The sequence below is a fragment of the Nestor notabilis genome, unplaced genomic scaffold (assembly GCF_000696875.1).
Source record: "Nestor notabilis isolate BGI_N333 unplaced genomic scaffold, ASM69687v1 scaffold9286, whole genome shotgun sequence".
Lineage (NCBI taxonomy): Eukaryota > Metazoa > Chordata > Aves > Psittaciformes > Psittacidae > Nestor > Nestor notabilis.
This window is the reverse complement of record NW_009932410.1, coordinates 1-16,786: the sequence shown is the minus strand read 5'-3', so window position 1 is coordinate 16,786 and position 16,786 is coordinate 1. Positions and strand designations below refer to the sequence as shown.

The 16,786-nt window shown below is 36.1% G+C and overlaps 1 protein-coding gene across 1 annotated transcript in view; it reads right to left on the bottom strand.

The window, feature by feature from the left end:
* The window catches only part of LOC104407182 (myotubularin-related protein 13-like), a gene marked incomplete at both ends in the record, with an annotated part of 75,273 nt that extends 58,733 nt beyond the window's left edge, over nucleotides 1-16,540 (bottom strand). The window contains 2 exons of the mRNA XM_010016381.1: nucleotides 14,767-14,916; nucleotides 16,431-16,540. Of these exons, the coding sequence (XP_010014683.1) occupies nucleotides 14,767-14,916; nucleotides 16,431-16,540 (260 nt within the window). The remainder of the gene's footprint in view (nucleotides 1-14,766; nucleotides 14,917-16,430) is intronic.
* Nucleotides 16,541-16,786: the final 246 nt, after the last annotated feature.

Sequence of the window (16,786 nt, the reverse complement as noted above, 5' to 3'; positions counted from 1 at the left end):
AAGGGGTAATGGGTTTAAACTTAAACAGGGGAACTTTAGGTTAGATCTAAGGAAGAAGTTCTTCACAGTGAGGGTGGTGAGGCACTGGAATAGGTTGCCCAAGGAAGGTGTGAATGCCCCAACCCTGGAGGTTTTCAAGGCCAGGCTGGACAGAGCCTTGGGTGACATAGTTTAGTGTGTGGTGTCCCTGCTCATAGCAGGGGGGTTGGAACTAGATGATCTTAAGGTCCTTTCCAACCCTAACTATTCTATGATTCTATGAATAGCTTCCTCCCCCTGAGCAAAGCTCCTCTGTCACGACAGACAAACATTACATAAATTACATATTGTAAAAAAAAAAGAAAAAAAATCATCATTTTACATTCACAGTTCAATCTGCAATTAATCTTACCTGTTCTGTTTTATTTACACCAATGAATTAGTAAATTAAATTCATAAATACTCACATTAGCCTGACTCTTCTCCAAAACAACCTCTCTTCTCTTCCCATGCCCTTGGCTACCACTGAAGTTTAGACCAGATGAAAATATTTTCATTTAAGTCAACAACTTGAATAACTGCATGGTAGTAATCTGCTAATATCGTATTTTTATAACAATAAAAGGAAAATTAAGGGTTTTTCTCTTACAGTAGTTGATTCTAAACATTTATGCTTATTTTTGAAATAAAATAAGTAAAAAGCTCACTGATAAGCACCAGAATTTTGTATTATAAGTAAAAAATGCCTTGTGAGATTTACTGTATTAAAGGTATATATCCAACAGTTAGATACAGTTGCTGTCTCAAGAAATATGTTAAACTTGATAAATTTTTACAAATTACGAGAATGCAAGGATAAAATGTCTTAGTTTATGTAATAATCTACCAACTATCTGGAATGCATCTACAAAAAATACTTTCCCAAGTTTTGAAAGAATTCACCATTGCCTTCGAAATACATGATTTTTTCTGACTTTAAATATGACAGCTAAGTGTCAGCCAAAATTCACCACTAACAATAACATGGAGGTGCTACACATCTGATTTTGATGAAAATCTCTAGAAAATACCTTGCCACTAAATGCTGGACCCAAATGCTTTATCTTCATCCTGAATGAGTTAAATACAGAGATATACTATGTGTTGCATTTTTATTTTCTTTGTTTTTAATAATGGCAGCACTACAGCCGGTACACTCAAAGTAAGGATTACCCTATCTCATCTTATAACAGTAATGAACTTACTAAGATCAACATGTGAATGGAAGCTTTTGTATACCTAAAATAACATGTTCACCTCATCTGGGCACACAGAGTTAACAAATTCAAATTTAAAAGATACAGTATTCAGAAAAGCTTATTACCTGCCAACTTCTACTGGTGCACCCATAATCACGGAACAAAAAAACCTGAAATCTAGGTAATGCTGGTAATCATTAGGTGATCATAGCAGTCTACAGTCCTGCAACATGGCCTGGAATATGCAGAAGTTCCATAACCCAACAGTGTTTCAAATCAAGACACGAAGAAATTTTTAATTAAGGAAACATTTCTCAGTTGAATTGCAGAAAGTTTCAGAACATCAGGTTTCCAGATACATCACTTACTGACAGGATTTCCTAAATACACTCAAAAGATTCAACTATTTCATGACAATGATTAGTAAAGTTTTCTGTCATGGTTGGGGGGAGAGGGAAGTTGGCAAAATCATTATGGAGTCATGATAAAATAAATGCAAGAGTTACAGTATTTGCTAAAAAATGACTGACAAAGGATGACTACCAAACACAGTGAAAAGAATAATAAAAAAAAGAATGAAAAGGAGACCAAGAAAGCACAGAAAACATTGCTTTAGTTGCTTCCACAGGGGCATCTGTTCTGAACTGAAAGCTGAATGCTGACTACGAAAAGAAATATATCGACAGTTTTTGTATAATATGGATTTTAAATGCTGCTAGCCACTACAGTTCTTGATACATTGCTAGCCAAAACTCATTCCTAAGTATTTCAGATTTACTTCTAAAAAAGTTACACCTTCATACAAAACTGTGATAGAACCAAGCTTTCCAGTGATATGGTACAAGCTAGAGGTTTCTGCACTAGATAATAAAGTCATTGTCAAATGTTGGGTTTAGTTTTTTCACAAGTTTTTGAAAGTATTTCTTCAAGAAAACTTTTATTGGAGAATTTTGAAAGTACTAGGTTATGACTTCAAATGACTTAATTGAAAATTAATTTGATCATTATTTCTTTGTTATTAGACTGTTGCCTGAGTAGCCAAAGATGTTCCTCATCACTAACATGGATATTACAGGCTCCACCAGAATTTCAAGGACCTTTAAGATCAGCTTCTTACTGATCAGAGAACTGTGCTACAGCTTGTTCATTTTATTTTAAGTGCATAATTATCTTTCAAATTTTGAAAATTAGATAAGAAAACTTGAAAGGGATGTAATTTCTTTGTAAAGATGGAAAATATGGAACATAGTCCCTTGACTAAGAGGTAACATATGACATTCCCTGTAATAGTCCCTCTCTCTCCTAGCAAGCATCTTTGTTTCTCTTCATGCTCCCAGGAGCGTGTACTATCAATAACTGAAACAAAAAAAATTCAAGCTGTCACGCAAACAATGTGCAACATGAAAATATGTTGACTTCAGTAAATTTGTTAAATATTATAGGGTTCAAGCTGACGTGGAAAAGAAGTCATTTCCCCCTCAACAAATCCTAATCCCCTTCTGCAAAAATAATATTAACGGTGATCAATAAAATAAATGGACAACACGTAACCTCAAAAATGTTTGTGGAATATTTAGAAAACTTCTGGCTGAAGAAACAATCTTTAGCACACTCTTGTGGAAAAACGTATCCAAGAATCAGCAGTTCTCCCCACAGTTTTGATTATTCCTAGGTGATCTCAGAGGAGGTGAATTCAAGTAGGCTATGGAAGAAAGTGAATGTCTGTATAAAAGAGATAATCAGACCGCTCACGAATTTTAGTATATTCTGTTCTTTAAGTACGCAATGCTCCCAGATTTGAAGCCAGGAATGAATACCACCAATGACACTCTGAGTAAACTGCAGATAGGATCATTCACCTTTCCATAAGTCCATTTTTCATGAATACATAATTATGGTTTGGAATGGTTAGTTATGGTTTGCTGGACTGATTTTAAACTAACAAGTTCTGATGCCTACTGTTTTAATATACAGGTTGTATCTTTAATTTGAAATTAGACAAGATTAATAGAATTCAAATCTTTGTTGGTACATATACCAAATCTTTGTATGGTACATATACCAAATCATAATGAAGCAGTTCTTTGCAAGGAGCTTGTGTAAAAGGCATATGGCAGTCTGAGTCCCTTTGTTAAAGTTTAGCTAAAATATCAATGATGAAAGAAGTGAATCTTGTAACACCTCACAACATCCTAGTTTGGATTCTCTCTGTAGTTATGGTTTTCATGCTTTGATCCATGTAACACTGCTGGTCTATTGACTGCCTGAGAGGCTGTGAAAGCACCTGAAAAACCCCAAGCCTACCATCAGCTAAGTTTTCCTCACAGAACACGTTTTACATGGTAACTAGCTCTGTAAGGGTGGAGACTACACGGGTAGAGGATTGGGAAGTTAACAGTCATCAATCATAATCAAGTCAGGATCAAAGTCTATGATTTTTACATGTGAGATTCAGAGGCTGAGTAACAAATTGTGTTAACATAACCGTAGTTGTGGCCTGTGGCTTTTAAACAGAACCACATATGGTTAGTATTTCAGCTATTCCCAAATGACAAAGGCAAGGATCCAAAACAGTCCATTAAAATAAGTATATTCCTTTTTCTTTTCTTTTTTTTACAAAAGCAATTATACCTTTTAACTTCATAAATACAACAGGCTAAATTCCAATGAAATCAATAGTCTAGAATCCTGAATTTGGCCTGAAACAATAAATTAAAGGCTGGTTTAGACCACTGGCTTTGCCTGCATTAACATTTTTTCTTCTTCTTACAAAGAAAAATTGTTTAAAAGAACAACTTGTCTTGCCTGTTCTAATACCAAAAAAAAAAAAAAAATCATTCAGTAAAGGCTTTACTTGGTTTAAGGCTGTGAACCCCAGCTTCTGCTGGCACACAGGTCAGACACTGATTCAGAAACAGTTCGTTATGGATACCATCATATTTTGTGCCATCCATGAAATCTAGACTGTACCAATGCTAATGTTCTTGCACAAGTGGAAGCATGTACGATATTTATAGAAGCAGATTTTGAGACTTGAAAGTATAGGAAATAATAGAAAATATTAGCAATTACATTAAGGTATTAAAAGCAAAGAAAAACGAAAACTTGAGAATAGCACTGTTGAAGGAATGTATAATACATAAAATCCAGATGCCTATGGTTCAGAGGTAGACAGAGTATTATAATGCATAAAGAGATGAAGTTTCTACAGAGGTGCTGAAAAATCACAGAATACTCTTAATCCAGGTTGATTTAAAGTGTATTATTATTACTACAGTTGAGTAAGAGGTGATCTCAAGATACTTAATTCCATACACCTGGAAGGGATAGAGAATATTACATGCCAATTGTATGCAACTTATATAGGTATAAGAAAGGATATGTATTATCTAAAGTGATGTTTAATCAATTAAGATTGAAAACAAAGGTTTTACAAGGTGCTCAAGTGAGCAGAGGAATTAATTTTATCAAAATAAGTTACTGTTGTCCTCAAAAGTCAAATAATCTAGATAGAAAACTAATTCTATTTGTACACTCACAAACACTGTGAGATTTTAGACCATTAAACATGCAATTAAAATTTTAATTCCTAGCTCCCAAGTAGAGTTTTGAAGTGTAGAGTTGAAGAATTGGTGGAGAGAGGGGAAGTGGGTTGGTGAGGGTTTTTTCCTTGGGTTTATTTTGAGTTGGTTTTTTTGGTCAAGTTTTGTTTGTTTGATTTTTGATCTGTAGACATTAGAAGTTACTTTTAAATACTTCGTTGGATTACTAGATACCAAAGCCTGTCCCCCTGACTGTGAACAGTCGGGGAATTACTAAAAGCAATCTTCACCACAGCATACTTAAATGGCATTTTCCCATTCATCCTAAAAAACAATTTAAGTGAGTCATAAATCTGGGCTATAATATTGAAAATAAATGTTAAGAGCGGCAAGATTTTTTTATAACTCTTGTAGATTGCCAAACGTTCTTTTGTTTACACCTTTATTCTGGTTTTGTTCTATAACTTCACATACTTTCTATTTATGTAACAGTAGATGTAGGTCTATTACTGTATAGAAATCTTTTCTTATGCATTTTCTCTTAAGAAATTAATTCTAAAATGCCACATATGTTCACAATTTTTTGTTTGTCATATTAAAGCATTTGTCAAAATAACTGACAAAACCCAGAACTGGCCTGTGTTTTATGTATCTCAACATCACACTTCCAATTTTTTTGAACACAAGCTGCCAAGATTTCAACTGTTTAAGCCAAAGGTTATACAAATATTATAGCAACCAAAAGATCAGAAAACTTTCAACGTATTTCAATGTTCTTTCTATTTTAGAAATGACTGTATGTGAAAAATAAATAAACGATTATGATCTTACAGCCAGCCACTGGCATCTTTTATGCAAATTCCTGCAAAACAAAACATTTAAAACCAGACCACTTCATAAAATTCCTTATTTTATGTAGTTTCCTATATGGCATGTTTCTTCTAGTAAGTTAAATACCACCAGTGATCAAGGAAGCACACCCCTTGCTCACAGAGCAGAGAAGCATTCCACTTCAGCTGCTCTACTACACCACAGTTTAATTTGAAGTGCGGAGCACAGGGTGGGAAGACCAGAGTGACAGGCAAATTCTTCCCCTTCATTTTAGTCATAAAAACTGCACTAAAGCTAAATACACACGTGCATATGGGTGGCCAGAGAGTTATGTTCACTGAGTGGGTACACTACATCAATGCTGTATAATATTTTGTTGCTTACTATATACCTAAAATGACACTCAGTACAGATGGACTGCATGTAAACATACCTAAGTGTTACACACACATCTCTATAGAATTAGGTAGCTGTATTGAGATACACATTATACACATACATAAAATTTAAAGTAACAGAATTGCACGTGTTCCTTCCATATTTTTGTTAGATATAAAACTTCTAAGAACAGAAGTCACTAGTTCCATATAATTTATTCTATTAGCAACAAATTCAAACATCAAAGACTCTCCGGGGTTTTTTTTTCCTTTTCACTACCTTCCATAAGCCCACCTCTTTCAGAGGCCCACTAGAGAGCAACCACACAGTGTAACCAAATTCCTAAACCAGACTTGTTTTATTTACAGCAGTGAGTAGCTTACGAGCACATGTCTGCTTTTCATCAAGATGACCAAAAATATTTAGAACATGGAGTTATTAGTAACACTTGGCAACCACAAGGCCACAATTAACAGTAATGAACACTTAACAGCAGTCAGAGCCTACCACACCAATGCTCCAAGAAGCTACACGGTTTCAATAAGGCACCTATGTGTGAGCAAATGCACGCGAGCATGCCCTGCATGAACAGCAAATACAGGAGGATTGAACAAAGGCCCAAAAGGCCCCAAAAAGATGGAGACATCCCTTAAGACTACCGAGTGCTCTAGCTGATGAATGTCCCAGAGACCCAATCTGGATGATGGGGGGTGCACCACTCTCCTTATTGCTGCCTGGGAACTACCTGCTGTGACACCCTCATTCAGTGTCTAATGCTCTAGAGCTTACATTTGTGTCCACAAGGAGATCACACTTTAATTTATCTGTTTGTAAGTCAGATATGACCTGACTGAAATCAATGTAGCCCAGACACAGACCAGCTGTGTTTGCAGCTTGGACACCGTACCCTATGTTTTCTTGTTTTTCCTAAAACGCCTCATTGCTATGTAAATGCCATGTAAAATCTGCTAAAATCTGCTAAAAGCTCTTCAAAATCATCACAGCTTTTAACACACCTATTTTTGCTGCTGCTGGTTTGCTTCAAGGGCTTTGCTTTCCGCCATGCCGTGTCACAGTGAGGGCAAGAACGAGGCTGTGGGTGCCCTGGGCTGGTCACCACAGCCCCACTGTGGGCCCCACAGCTGCAGCCAGCCAGAGGAGGCCGTGGTGCTGCTGCTGCTCACATGTATTCTTGCTTATTCTGGTATTAAACCCAATACCTCACTATCATTTGACAACTGTAATAAAATATTAAGCAGAGACCCTTAAGACAAGGCTGAATCCTTCTCTGCTATCTGTGCAGAAAAATAACAAAGGGATAATCAATATCGCCACAGCCTGCAGCCTAGAAAACAAGTTATACCTATGGCAAGTTATATCAACAGAAAGGAAGGTGCTATCACATATTTATTCTGGCATTTTTGATCCCTTTACATATTAGCAGCAAGAAACCTGGGGTGAACCAAGGGATTCTCTGCAACCAGAGCACTTGAGATGTACATTCAAGATGCACACTCATTCATACTGTGAACAGGCTGTGGTCATGGCGGGACTTGCAGATTATTTTAGCTTCTACGTTACTACTGAGTTAATGTGCATCCGTGTATATATATTTCTCTATTATTGTAGCCACAGATACCTGTATCACCCTTGTGCCTCATGTATGCACATGCACACGTATACACACAGACGGGAGGAGGAAGTGCGTGAACACAGCACATTTTGGTGTGCAGCTGAGAGAGGGAGGCTGAAGGCAGATGTAGGTATGGACAGCATGTCGTGGGACTCATTACTGTTAATGCCTCTTTTTTCCTTTCTTAAAATAACAGTCTCATGCAATAATTACAGAGGGTAGGTCCGAGCAGAAGTCACGAGCGGTTTCAGATTAACAGAAGTAGGGTCTCTGAAACCTGCAGGGAAACAGCAATTTAGCAAATGCCCAGGCTCATTTCTGAACATCTCCACTGGCACAGCACCACTGTGAAAAGCAGCTGTGGTTTTCTGCTGCCTAGTCATCAAAGAAATTTCTCACTAAAACCACAGAGGCACTTTAACTTGGCTTGAGACAAACACCTTGGTACCTGGACATACATGCAGAATGATCCACACAACTGTGGAGATCAACGCACAAACAAATCTCCCCACGTGATGCAAAAAGTCATTACCTGGACACTGCCTCCACATGGACAGTCAAAGCCAAATGAAGAATGGCTACTGCTATGAAAGATGGTCATCTCCCTTGATACCTGCAAAGTAGGTAACTGTGGACTGGTCTTCTAGCAGCAGTAATAAAGCTAAAAAGTCTGCAATATTCAGTGATAGCAGCATGCATATACCTATTTCATGAATAAGTACATGGGCAGTCCCATAAAGAAACTGTTTTCTGGATTTCATAAAAATATGCCTGTGAATGGATTTTTCATGGGCTGTGGGGCCATCCAATGAGATGGGATGACTGTAACAGTATGCTCCTCAGAGCAAAGAAAGGAAAAATAAACACAGATCAGCAATACAACCTTTGACAATGTACTTCCTTTTTTTTTTTTTTTTTTTCCAAAGAAATTACATGAGCATCATCAGTTCAGCCATGTGCAATGACATTCTAGTATCTTGTGACTTCTTGAGTATGAGAAAGATCATCAGGAAGATTCAGAAATAGCAACTTCTTTTATTAAGTCCAGAACATTACAGATGAACCCCTGAAATGTCAGCAGGATGGAAAAAAACCCTGTTATTTCTACTTCTTGGGTAATAAACCATGGACCACAGAAGCTATATGATTGTGTCTGTTGTGACAATATGGGATTAAATCTGGAAGTTTAAAGTCCAAGCCTTAAAGACTGGAATCTCTATTCTTTCACTTACATAATATCATAACTACACCTAACAGGTTGAAAAAGATCAAATTGTTAATAACTGCTAAATTAATAGAATTAAGTATGAGCCAGTTAAACTACAGTGACTTCTCTTAATTATATATTTTCTATGCTCTAAAAGACCTTAAAATACTTTCAAATATTACTGCTGTTCAAACATTACTCTGACAGTCTTTACTTGCAAGAATGCAAGTCAAACTGAGTAACAAAAGGCAGGCCATGCAAAAAAAGCCCGAAAGGAGAGAAATCTACTATAAGCCTCCAAAATAAAGACATTTAGCAACATAGTTTTCTACATAAAATATGAGAAATGTTAGTTCATTTAACCTTTATATTGCCAAGAATTTGAATTGTATGACACATACGCATACAGCTTATTTTCTCCCAGGAGTAATAAAATATTTCTTGTTATTGGACAGTATTTGCAAACCTCTGAATTCTGAGAACTGACAATTCTTAAACTTTATCTGGTGGCAGAACATAATACAACAGTTATTCGCATAAGAAAAATAAATTTAATATTAATTCAGAATGCCACTGGTTTTAATTTTGCATATTAAAGGGTTTTTCTCCACAGATTGTACAGTAAGTGCCAGAAAGAGACCCTTATTACAGCAAACTGATACAGAAGAGTCACAGGCAAAATTTTACAGGCATAATTAATCAGTAATAGTTTTAGTCTGCTTTTGGCAATTGCTGGAGAGCAGATGCTGGCCCAGCTATACCTTTGTTGTAACCTAATATAGGTCAAATTTTTCATTTTGCTCTGGCTGCTACTAAGACTTCCTACAGTTGTTTCTCATACAGTATACTGTAAGTAGACTTCTAGAATACTCAGTATACTCTATTTGAAAGATGAACATCTGCTTATTGCCAAGTATGGAAAGCCCTAGAGATCTATTAGAAACTATCTAAAGCACTAAAAGGTTTAATAATTTGTCTACAACACCACATATTCTCACAGATGTGAAACTGGTCTTAAAACAGCATTCATGACTTTGTAGGCTGTCAGATTATATCACATCATTAGAAGACCCTACCCCTTTCCTACAGTTAAAGAAAAGAATTTTGAAAGCATTTATGCATTTAACAGTTTTATGCACCTTATTCCCACTCTAACCACATTTAGATGAAGTACTCCAGATGTCTGGGGCACATATGTTTTCCAATTTGACCCATATTTGCCAAAGCATTAATACAAAGTTAGGCAATATTAGTGACATCTTACAGAGGCAATGTGATATTGCAACATTGTAGGTTTGGAGTTTTTCTGTTTATATGAAAAGTTTTATCCGTCCCAACTGCCAAAGGAGGCTAGTTCATAGTCCTCAGAAGAGAATCTTTCCCCATATTTCTTTTTCTGTTAGTAAGCCTCACTGTTACTGTTATTTTATGCAAGTTGTTTAGAATATCTTTTTATCAAGTACTCTCCACCTACACAATGGAAGAAGTTACCATCTTCATCCCTCTTTTTGCCTTTACTGCCATGTTATCAAACTAAGAGCTACTACGTTTCTAACTACGAGTTCCTTTGGTGCTGCCAGAAGAAAGTCAGAGACAATTGAAAACTGGACAAGTCATGTTGATTCTAATAAACTAATGGAGAAGTATGCAAATCGAGCCTTGAGACTGGTTTTGCTATTATTTCTTAATGAGTATTAAGGATCCAATGTGCTGCTAGAAATATAATTACATAGAATAAATGTTTCTCTGGAACAGGCTTCTTAGTTGTAAAAATGTTAAGTAGCCTTTTCTGAAATGTCAGAGAAAAGCAGTACATTACAGAAAATTAAAGAGAAAAAAACTTTTAAAATAGGAATTTTTTGTGTAATTGCAAATTATTCTGATGTAAACACAGCAGCAGAGAGCAAACATGATGGAAATAGTTTCTAGAGAAATAATTTCACCTTTTTCTCATTACAGTGCCATCTGTATGCATAAATTGTCAATTAATATATTAAGCTTTTGCAACACTGTAGATGGGTTTTAACAGTAATTTTAGTTACATAACATGTAGAACAGACATAATGCTTCCGCTCTGCTATCACAGATACTAATCAATACTGTAATACAGGCTGATTTAATTGCTTGTCAGATTATCTGATTTGTCAGGGGAAAAATTCTTATTTAGGCCATGACAATAAAGTTTTTGGCAAGTGGCCGATGACAACTCCTAGCAGAGATAAAAGCAAACAACTGTGGATTTAACTGCTCTCATCAGAAGACATCTGCTTTAATCAATGAACAACACAATCTCCATATAATTTTCATCTTCCTGCTACTAAGAACAATCATTTTCATTTCAGCAGAAGTACTTCCCAAGCACAAACAGACTCAGTGAAACATGTTCTTAACACTTCAGTATTGACTTACTGTATCATGAATTGCCTTAACTGTATTTGTAAAGCCACCTGAAGTCCACCACAAGGCTTGACATGCAGCTGCCTATCTGCTAAATATGGCAGAATAATAAGAAACTCTATTGTACTATTCCTCAGATTATACGCCTATCAAAAATTTGCAGTGAGGTCCTGTCCATTACCTCCTGATTGTAAACAGCCTAATGAGCAACAATTCAAAAGAATGCCACTATTGGACTGAGAGACTCAAGCTGATAAACACCAGAGATCCTGCAAGCCCAAGTTTTTGCCATCTCCAGAGAAATCAGTAAGATACCATCCTTCCCTCCTTCCAGTTGCAAAATGGCTAGAGATTGGATACTTAGGGAAATACAGCCTGAGGAATTCTTTGCTGAAATAAAGCAGCTATTATCCTGAAGCAATGGTATGAGTATTTTATTCCTCTTAATCTATTCTGAAGCACTGTGGTAGCAGACACGTTCCACCAGCCACAATATGCATTGTGGTATTATTGCTAACATTTTGCTAACATACTGCTCTTCATCTTTAAAAAAAGTGTACAGAAGCTCTAAAAAAGCATGTGACCTTTATGTTTATGGACACTAGTAAAACAAGAGAACAAATTCTATTAAAAGAAAAAAACCTAACACAAAACACCCAGGAAAATCTTGACTAGTAACAGAGGGATCTGCAATAAACTTGCAGAATGCAATCCTCCTGGTTTTGTTATATGTGGCACTGTTCCCAGTAAGAAAAGGATTCCGTACATGGCAGTAATGCAGTTTCTGTTTCAAAAGACATTTTTCAGAAGTGGTCAACCTATATCTCTTGAAATACTATGGTTTGCAACAATTCACACTACCAGTAGCAGAGGTTTGGTGGCAGGGGAGCATCAGATTTCCTATCCACATGAGCAAGTAAGCCCGCAAAGACTGGTATTTCCCACGGCAAACCATCAGGCACACACATGCCAGATCAACTCAGTATGTACTGTGGAGAGCCAGGGCTCTGCCCAACCTATGGACTCTGCCTGGTGCCTTCCCTTCCTCTCAGCTTTTCTATCAGTTGCTACGTGCCTCCTGGCCACAGCAATACTTTAGTTTGTATCTTATGGAAGCCAACAGGAACATAAAATAACATTAACAGAAAAATCTGTGGTGAGATGTTCAGTGGCATGACTGAGACAGTTTCTACAACTCCAATAGTTCAGTGAGGTCTTAAAGCAGTACTGCAGGCTGACTCTCCCCCCAAAACTCTATTGTAATTAATGTGGTATTTCCTTAAAGCTTGAATACATCTCCAGCTAAGACCGCATTTCTTTAATTAGATTTTTGTATCTTTTTAACAGACACTGTTTAAATGACTTGGTCTTATGACCTGTAACTAACAGAATTCTTGTCTCTACAGCAAAATGCTGACATGCTGAGTCCCACTGCAGCAAGGGCAAACTTAACTTGTGGATAATGTATTTTTTTCTGATACAGGGAAGCTCCAAAATGTCACAACTTACATATCGTTCCAAATAATACAGTTGAACAAAGTGGACAAATTATAAATCATCCTTTTATCTTAATAGATCATGATCATAACTTAAAAAATCATTTCATACACCATAAAAGTATATGTTCTAAATACTTGCTTCTAACTAGCTGCTCAGTGTCAGGAGTTCAGATGTTTTCATATTGGCCAAGCTGACATCTAAGAAATTGAAATTTCCATTTTATATTTCCACAGATCTGAAAATACTGTTTGGGTGAAAAAAGCATAAAATCTGCGCCTCCTTACTTGATCTGTTTCCTCTGCATGATTTGCATTATATTCACTAGTTTTGTTGGAAAAAAAACCCAAAACACCCCCCAAAAAAACCCCCACAAACAAACAAAAAAACCCCAAAACCGAACACCCAAAACCCAAACAATAACAACAAAAAAACCACCACGAAAAACCAAAAACCAAACACAAAACAACCAAACCCTATTCTATTTTGACTTCAGGAATACTTCAGACACATTCATTTCTGTGAACATTAAGGTCCTTTTTGGGTCTTCAAATCACTGGAAAGAAAAACAACATTTTTCTCCTAGAGAAAAATTGGATTTCATTGCTTTATTAAAAGGTGATGTCAGTAATTCTTTCCCCAGCAAAGGAAATTTCCTCAACTCCCCATTTTCTTCTGCCATCTATTTTCTACTAAGATATGGCAAATAAAGGGGATGCGTATTTCGTTCCTATTGTCGAAAAATATCTCGAGTTTTTAATCCTACAAACAATCAAAAAAGTAGAAACAACATCTAGACAATCCTGCTTTCTGGTTTGAAAGGAAATTTCTAACACAGTGGGTCAGTATTCCATTGGTCATTGGGCAGAGAAGTACGGTTTTGCAGATAGCCTCAGAGCTGGAAGCAAAACTTAAGTTAAAGCTTGGAAAAGGCCAATGCTTGTGCCAAAAAATGGACATTCTGGTACATGCCATACAATTTCAGCCAGTTGACTTCAGTTATCATCTGCCAGCTACAGGTAACTTTACTGCAAAACCACTGCTCCGGCAAAGTTGAGTTTTGTTTCAAACAGTAGAAAAACATCTACTGTGAACAAATGAGAAATAGAACAGACAACGAATCTTACATTTGATAGAGACCTGAGGTAGCATTTGCTCAGTCAGTGTTAATCTGTATCTATATTTACATGAAAGCTGTATTTAGCAGTCACCTTTCTAAAAATACGGGTCAAACTTCTGCAAAATAATTTGAGCAGTTTTTAGGTTAGAGGAGAGTGGGCTTAAAATATCAATGTAACAGGAGGCAAATTGTAACCAAATGTGATCACATTACAAACTAAAAAAGACACTACTGCATTCTCAGATATCAGGATGAAAACACTGATGTCTATAAAATATTTCTGACAATGAACTGCAAACAAATTAAGCTCACCCAAAACAATTATTCAAATGAAAGTTGTAGGTAGCTGCCACCATATGTTGATGCTTTTTCAGCCCAAAATTATTTATCAGTAGAGTAACTTAATAGATGAACTCCAAACACCTTCAGTGAGTCTCTGACAAACTAAGATGTCACTGTGACAAGTAGAACTACAAGCATGAACCATGGAAGCAGAAAGTATGCTTTCTTCTTGAAATATGTTCACACTTGTGATGACAAAGAGGACAAACTTAAGGGTTGTTTTTTTTAACTGAGCAATGGGTAATACACACTTCAGGAGGTCAAAGTAGCATTACCTGTAAAACCTAACACCCGTTCACTAAGAAAGTACTCCAAGCCATTAAGATAAATCATTTCAATACTTAAAAAACTAAGTTACATCTACATTGTTAATAATGGAAAGAGTTTTCTTTCTGGTTTTCATATCAAGTAGATCTGTATAGACCTGCCTAATACCTTAAATCTCTTAAATCCACAGTCAAGTAGTTTCTGACACATCACTCTAAGCATATCACTGTCCTATAATTTAATTATTTTGCTTTTCCACATCATTCTAAACAATTTTTTGCTTATCATATAACAAAACAAAGACAACCAAAAAACAAAACCTTCACACATTGTACCTGCAAAGCACAGTTCATCATTCGCACAATGTAGTCGAACTGCTGATGGTCCAGTATTGCTCGATTTTGTTTAACATGCAAGCCTAACTCCTGTGTCAGGCAGTGCCGAGCTGCCTTTCCCTTCAGGGCTCTCAGAGCTGCAGGCAGGGTCTGAAGAGAAGAAAATCTACCTTTATGAAAATGAAATTGAATGGCACCATTCATACTGAATATCATTAATTCTTTATTAAGAAATTCCAAGTGACAGTGTATTAAAGAATAACTTTGAAAACTACTTATTAGCTTGAATATCACACTTTCATATAATGGTTGATTTAGCTGCAGTCATTAAGTAGTAAATTCTTCCCATTTTTTCTTCAAATGCAATAAACAGCATTTCTCACCTACATCTGCAAATAGAAATTATTGAATACGGACAGGCATCGAGTGCATGTGAAATCAGAAATGGATTACTGTGCATGAAAGCAAATGCTCTATACTGTACAAGCCAGGCCAGGCCTCAAGTTAGGACATCAAGGCCAACCAGCTTGTTTTTTGATAAGAAGTGAATGACAAACGGTTTTAGAAGTGGCATACCTATCTTAGCAACGAGGCCACAAGACTGTTATGCAGTTTACCCTAAAACAGTGCCAATAGAATATTTATGCCAATGTTTCAAAGATGCAGCAAGCGCTACATCGGTGATTATCAACTGTGGCCCTCTAGACTGTATTTAATGGGTGGTAACAGATCAATAAGAAATGGCAGCCTATTGTCTTATCTAAGGACAAATCATGCAGGGGGACAAAAAATTTACTCAATTTTTTCATGTGCCTGTAATTTAAAAAAGGTTAAATACTACTGTATTACACAGGCACCAAAACTCTTTAAAAAGAGCTACATATTTTATTAAAACTTCTCCCATATGCATTTCCATAACATAACTTGTAAATCAAACCCGGCCATTTTCTTATTGAGCTGCATAGCCCCAGAATGCACGGGTGATACTTCTCCGAGATGTATAAAAAAAGTGCTAAAAATTACTTCACAGTCATTTTCATATGTAGAATTAGATTTCAGTGTAGGTTCTAGAATCAATAATTGAAAACTCTATGGACAGAATCTGTAAAACCCAGAAACATTTTAATTTGAAAATCTAAGCATGTCAAGGATGACAACTCACTAGTACATTTAAGTAAAGAGAGCCATGGCGAATATTTACATTCATCTCTGAGTTCTATAAAATTACTGATCTTTAAAACTACCAAAACTTACTGTACTGAAAATTTCAAAAGAGCATTGGCTGACGAACACTGAAATGTCTGTGTATGTCTTTTGTTTGTGCTCCTCCCAGTCAATACTGCTAGAGTTAATACACTGCTTTAAAAAGAAATTATGTGGACAATACTATTTATAATGGCAACGTACAGCACAAAAAATAGCCTCAATGCACCCATGTAGTATGTAATATTACAAACAGGTTTTCAAATCCATTAGCCTCATATTACACACAGTATTGCATTTATATAACTAGCTTTACTGCTTACTTCATTCATTTAAATGGTTAAAATAAATCATTAGTATTTGAAAAAAGACTTCAAAATGTACTTTGTGACAAGGTCAGTCTCCATTTGCTCATTAACAGAACAGGCTTATTTGGGAAAGTTAAAAATTCATTTTATTACCTTTTCAGTCTCCAAAAATTTGTTTTCAAAAATGAATGAGATGCAATTTCTAACAACTTCCAGCCTTTGTGCACTGTTGAAAACTGTGCTTCCTTTTTCCATTATGGAAACTAACAAAGAAAAAGAAGAATGTACATCTGTGAAATGTCTTCTGCAAAAGACACAAAGACCTGAAAGTTCTTTCAATTAATTAATTAAATTAATTAAATTAATTAAAATAAAATTAAAAAACCCAAACAAGTGTGCCCTCCATTTTGGTCTGTTAAGCAAATACCATTAGTAGGAATACACAGGTGGGAACACAAGATCCTAAATCTTTGGTTTCCCTATACTATCTGAAGAAAAGAGTGCTCCGA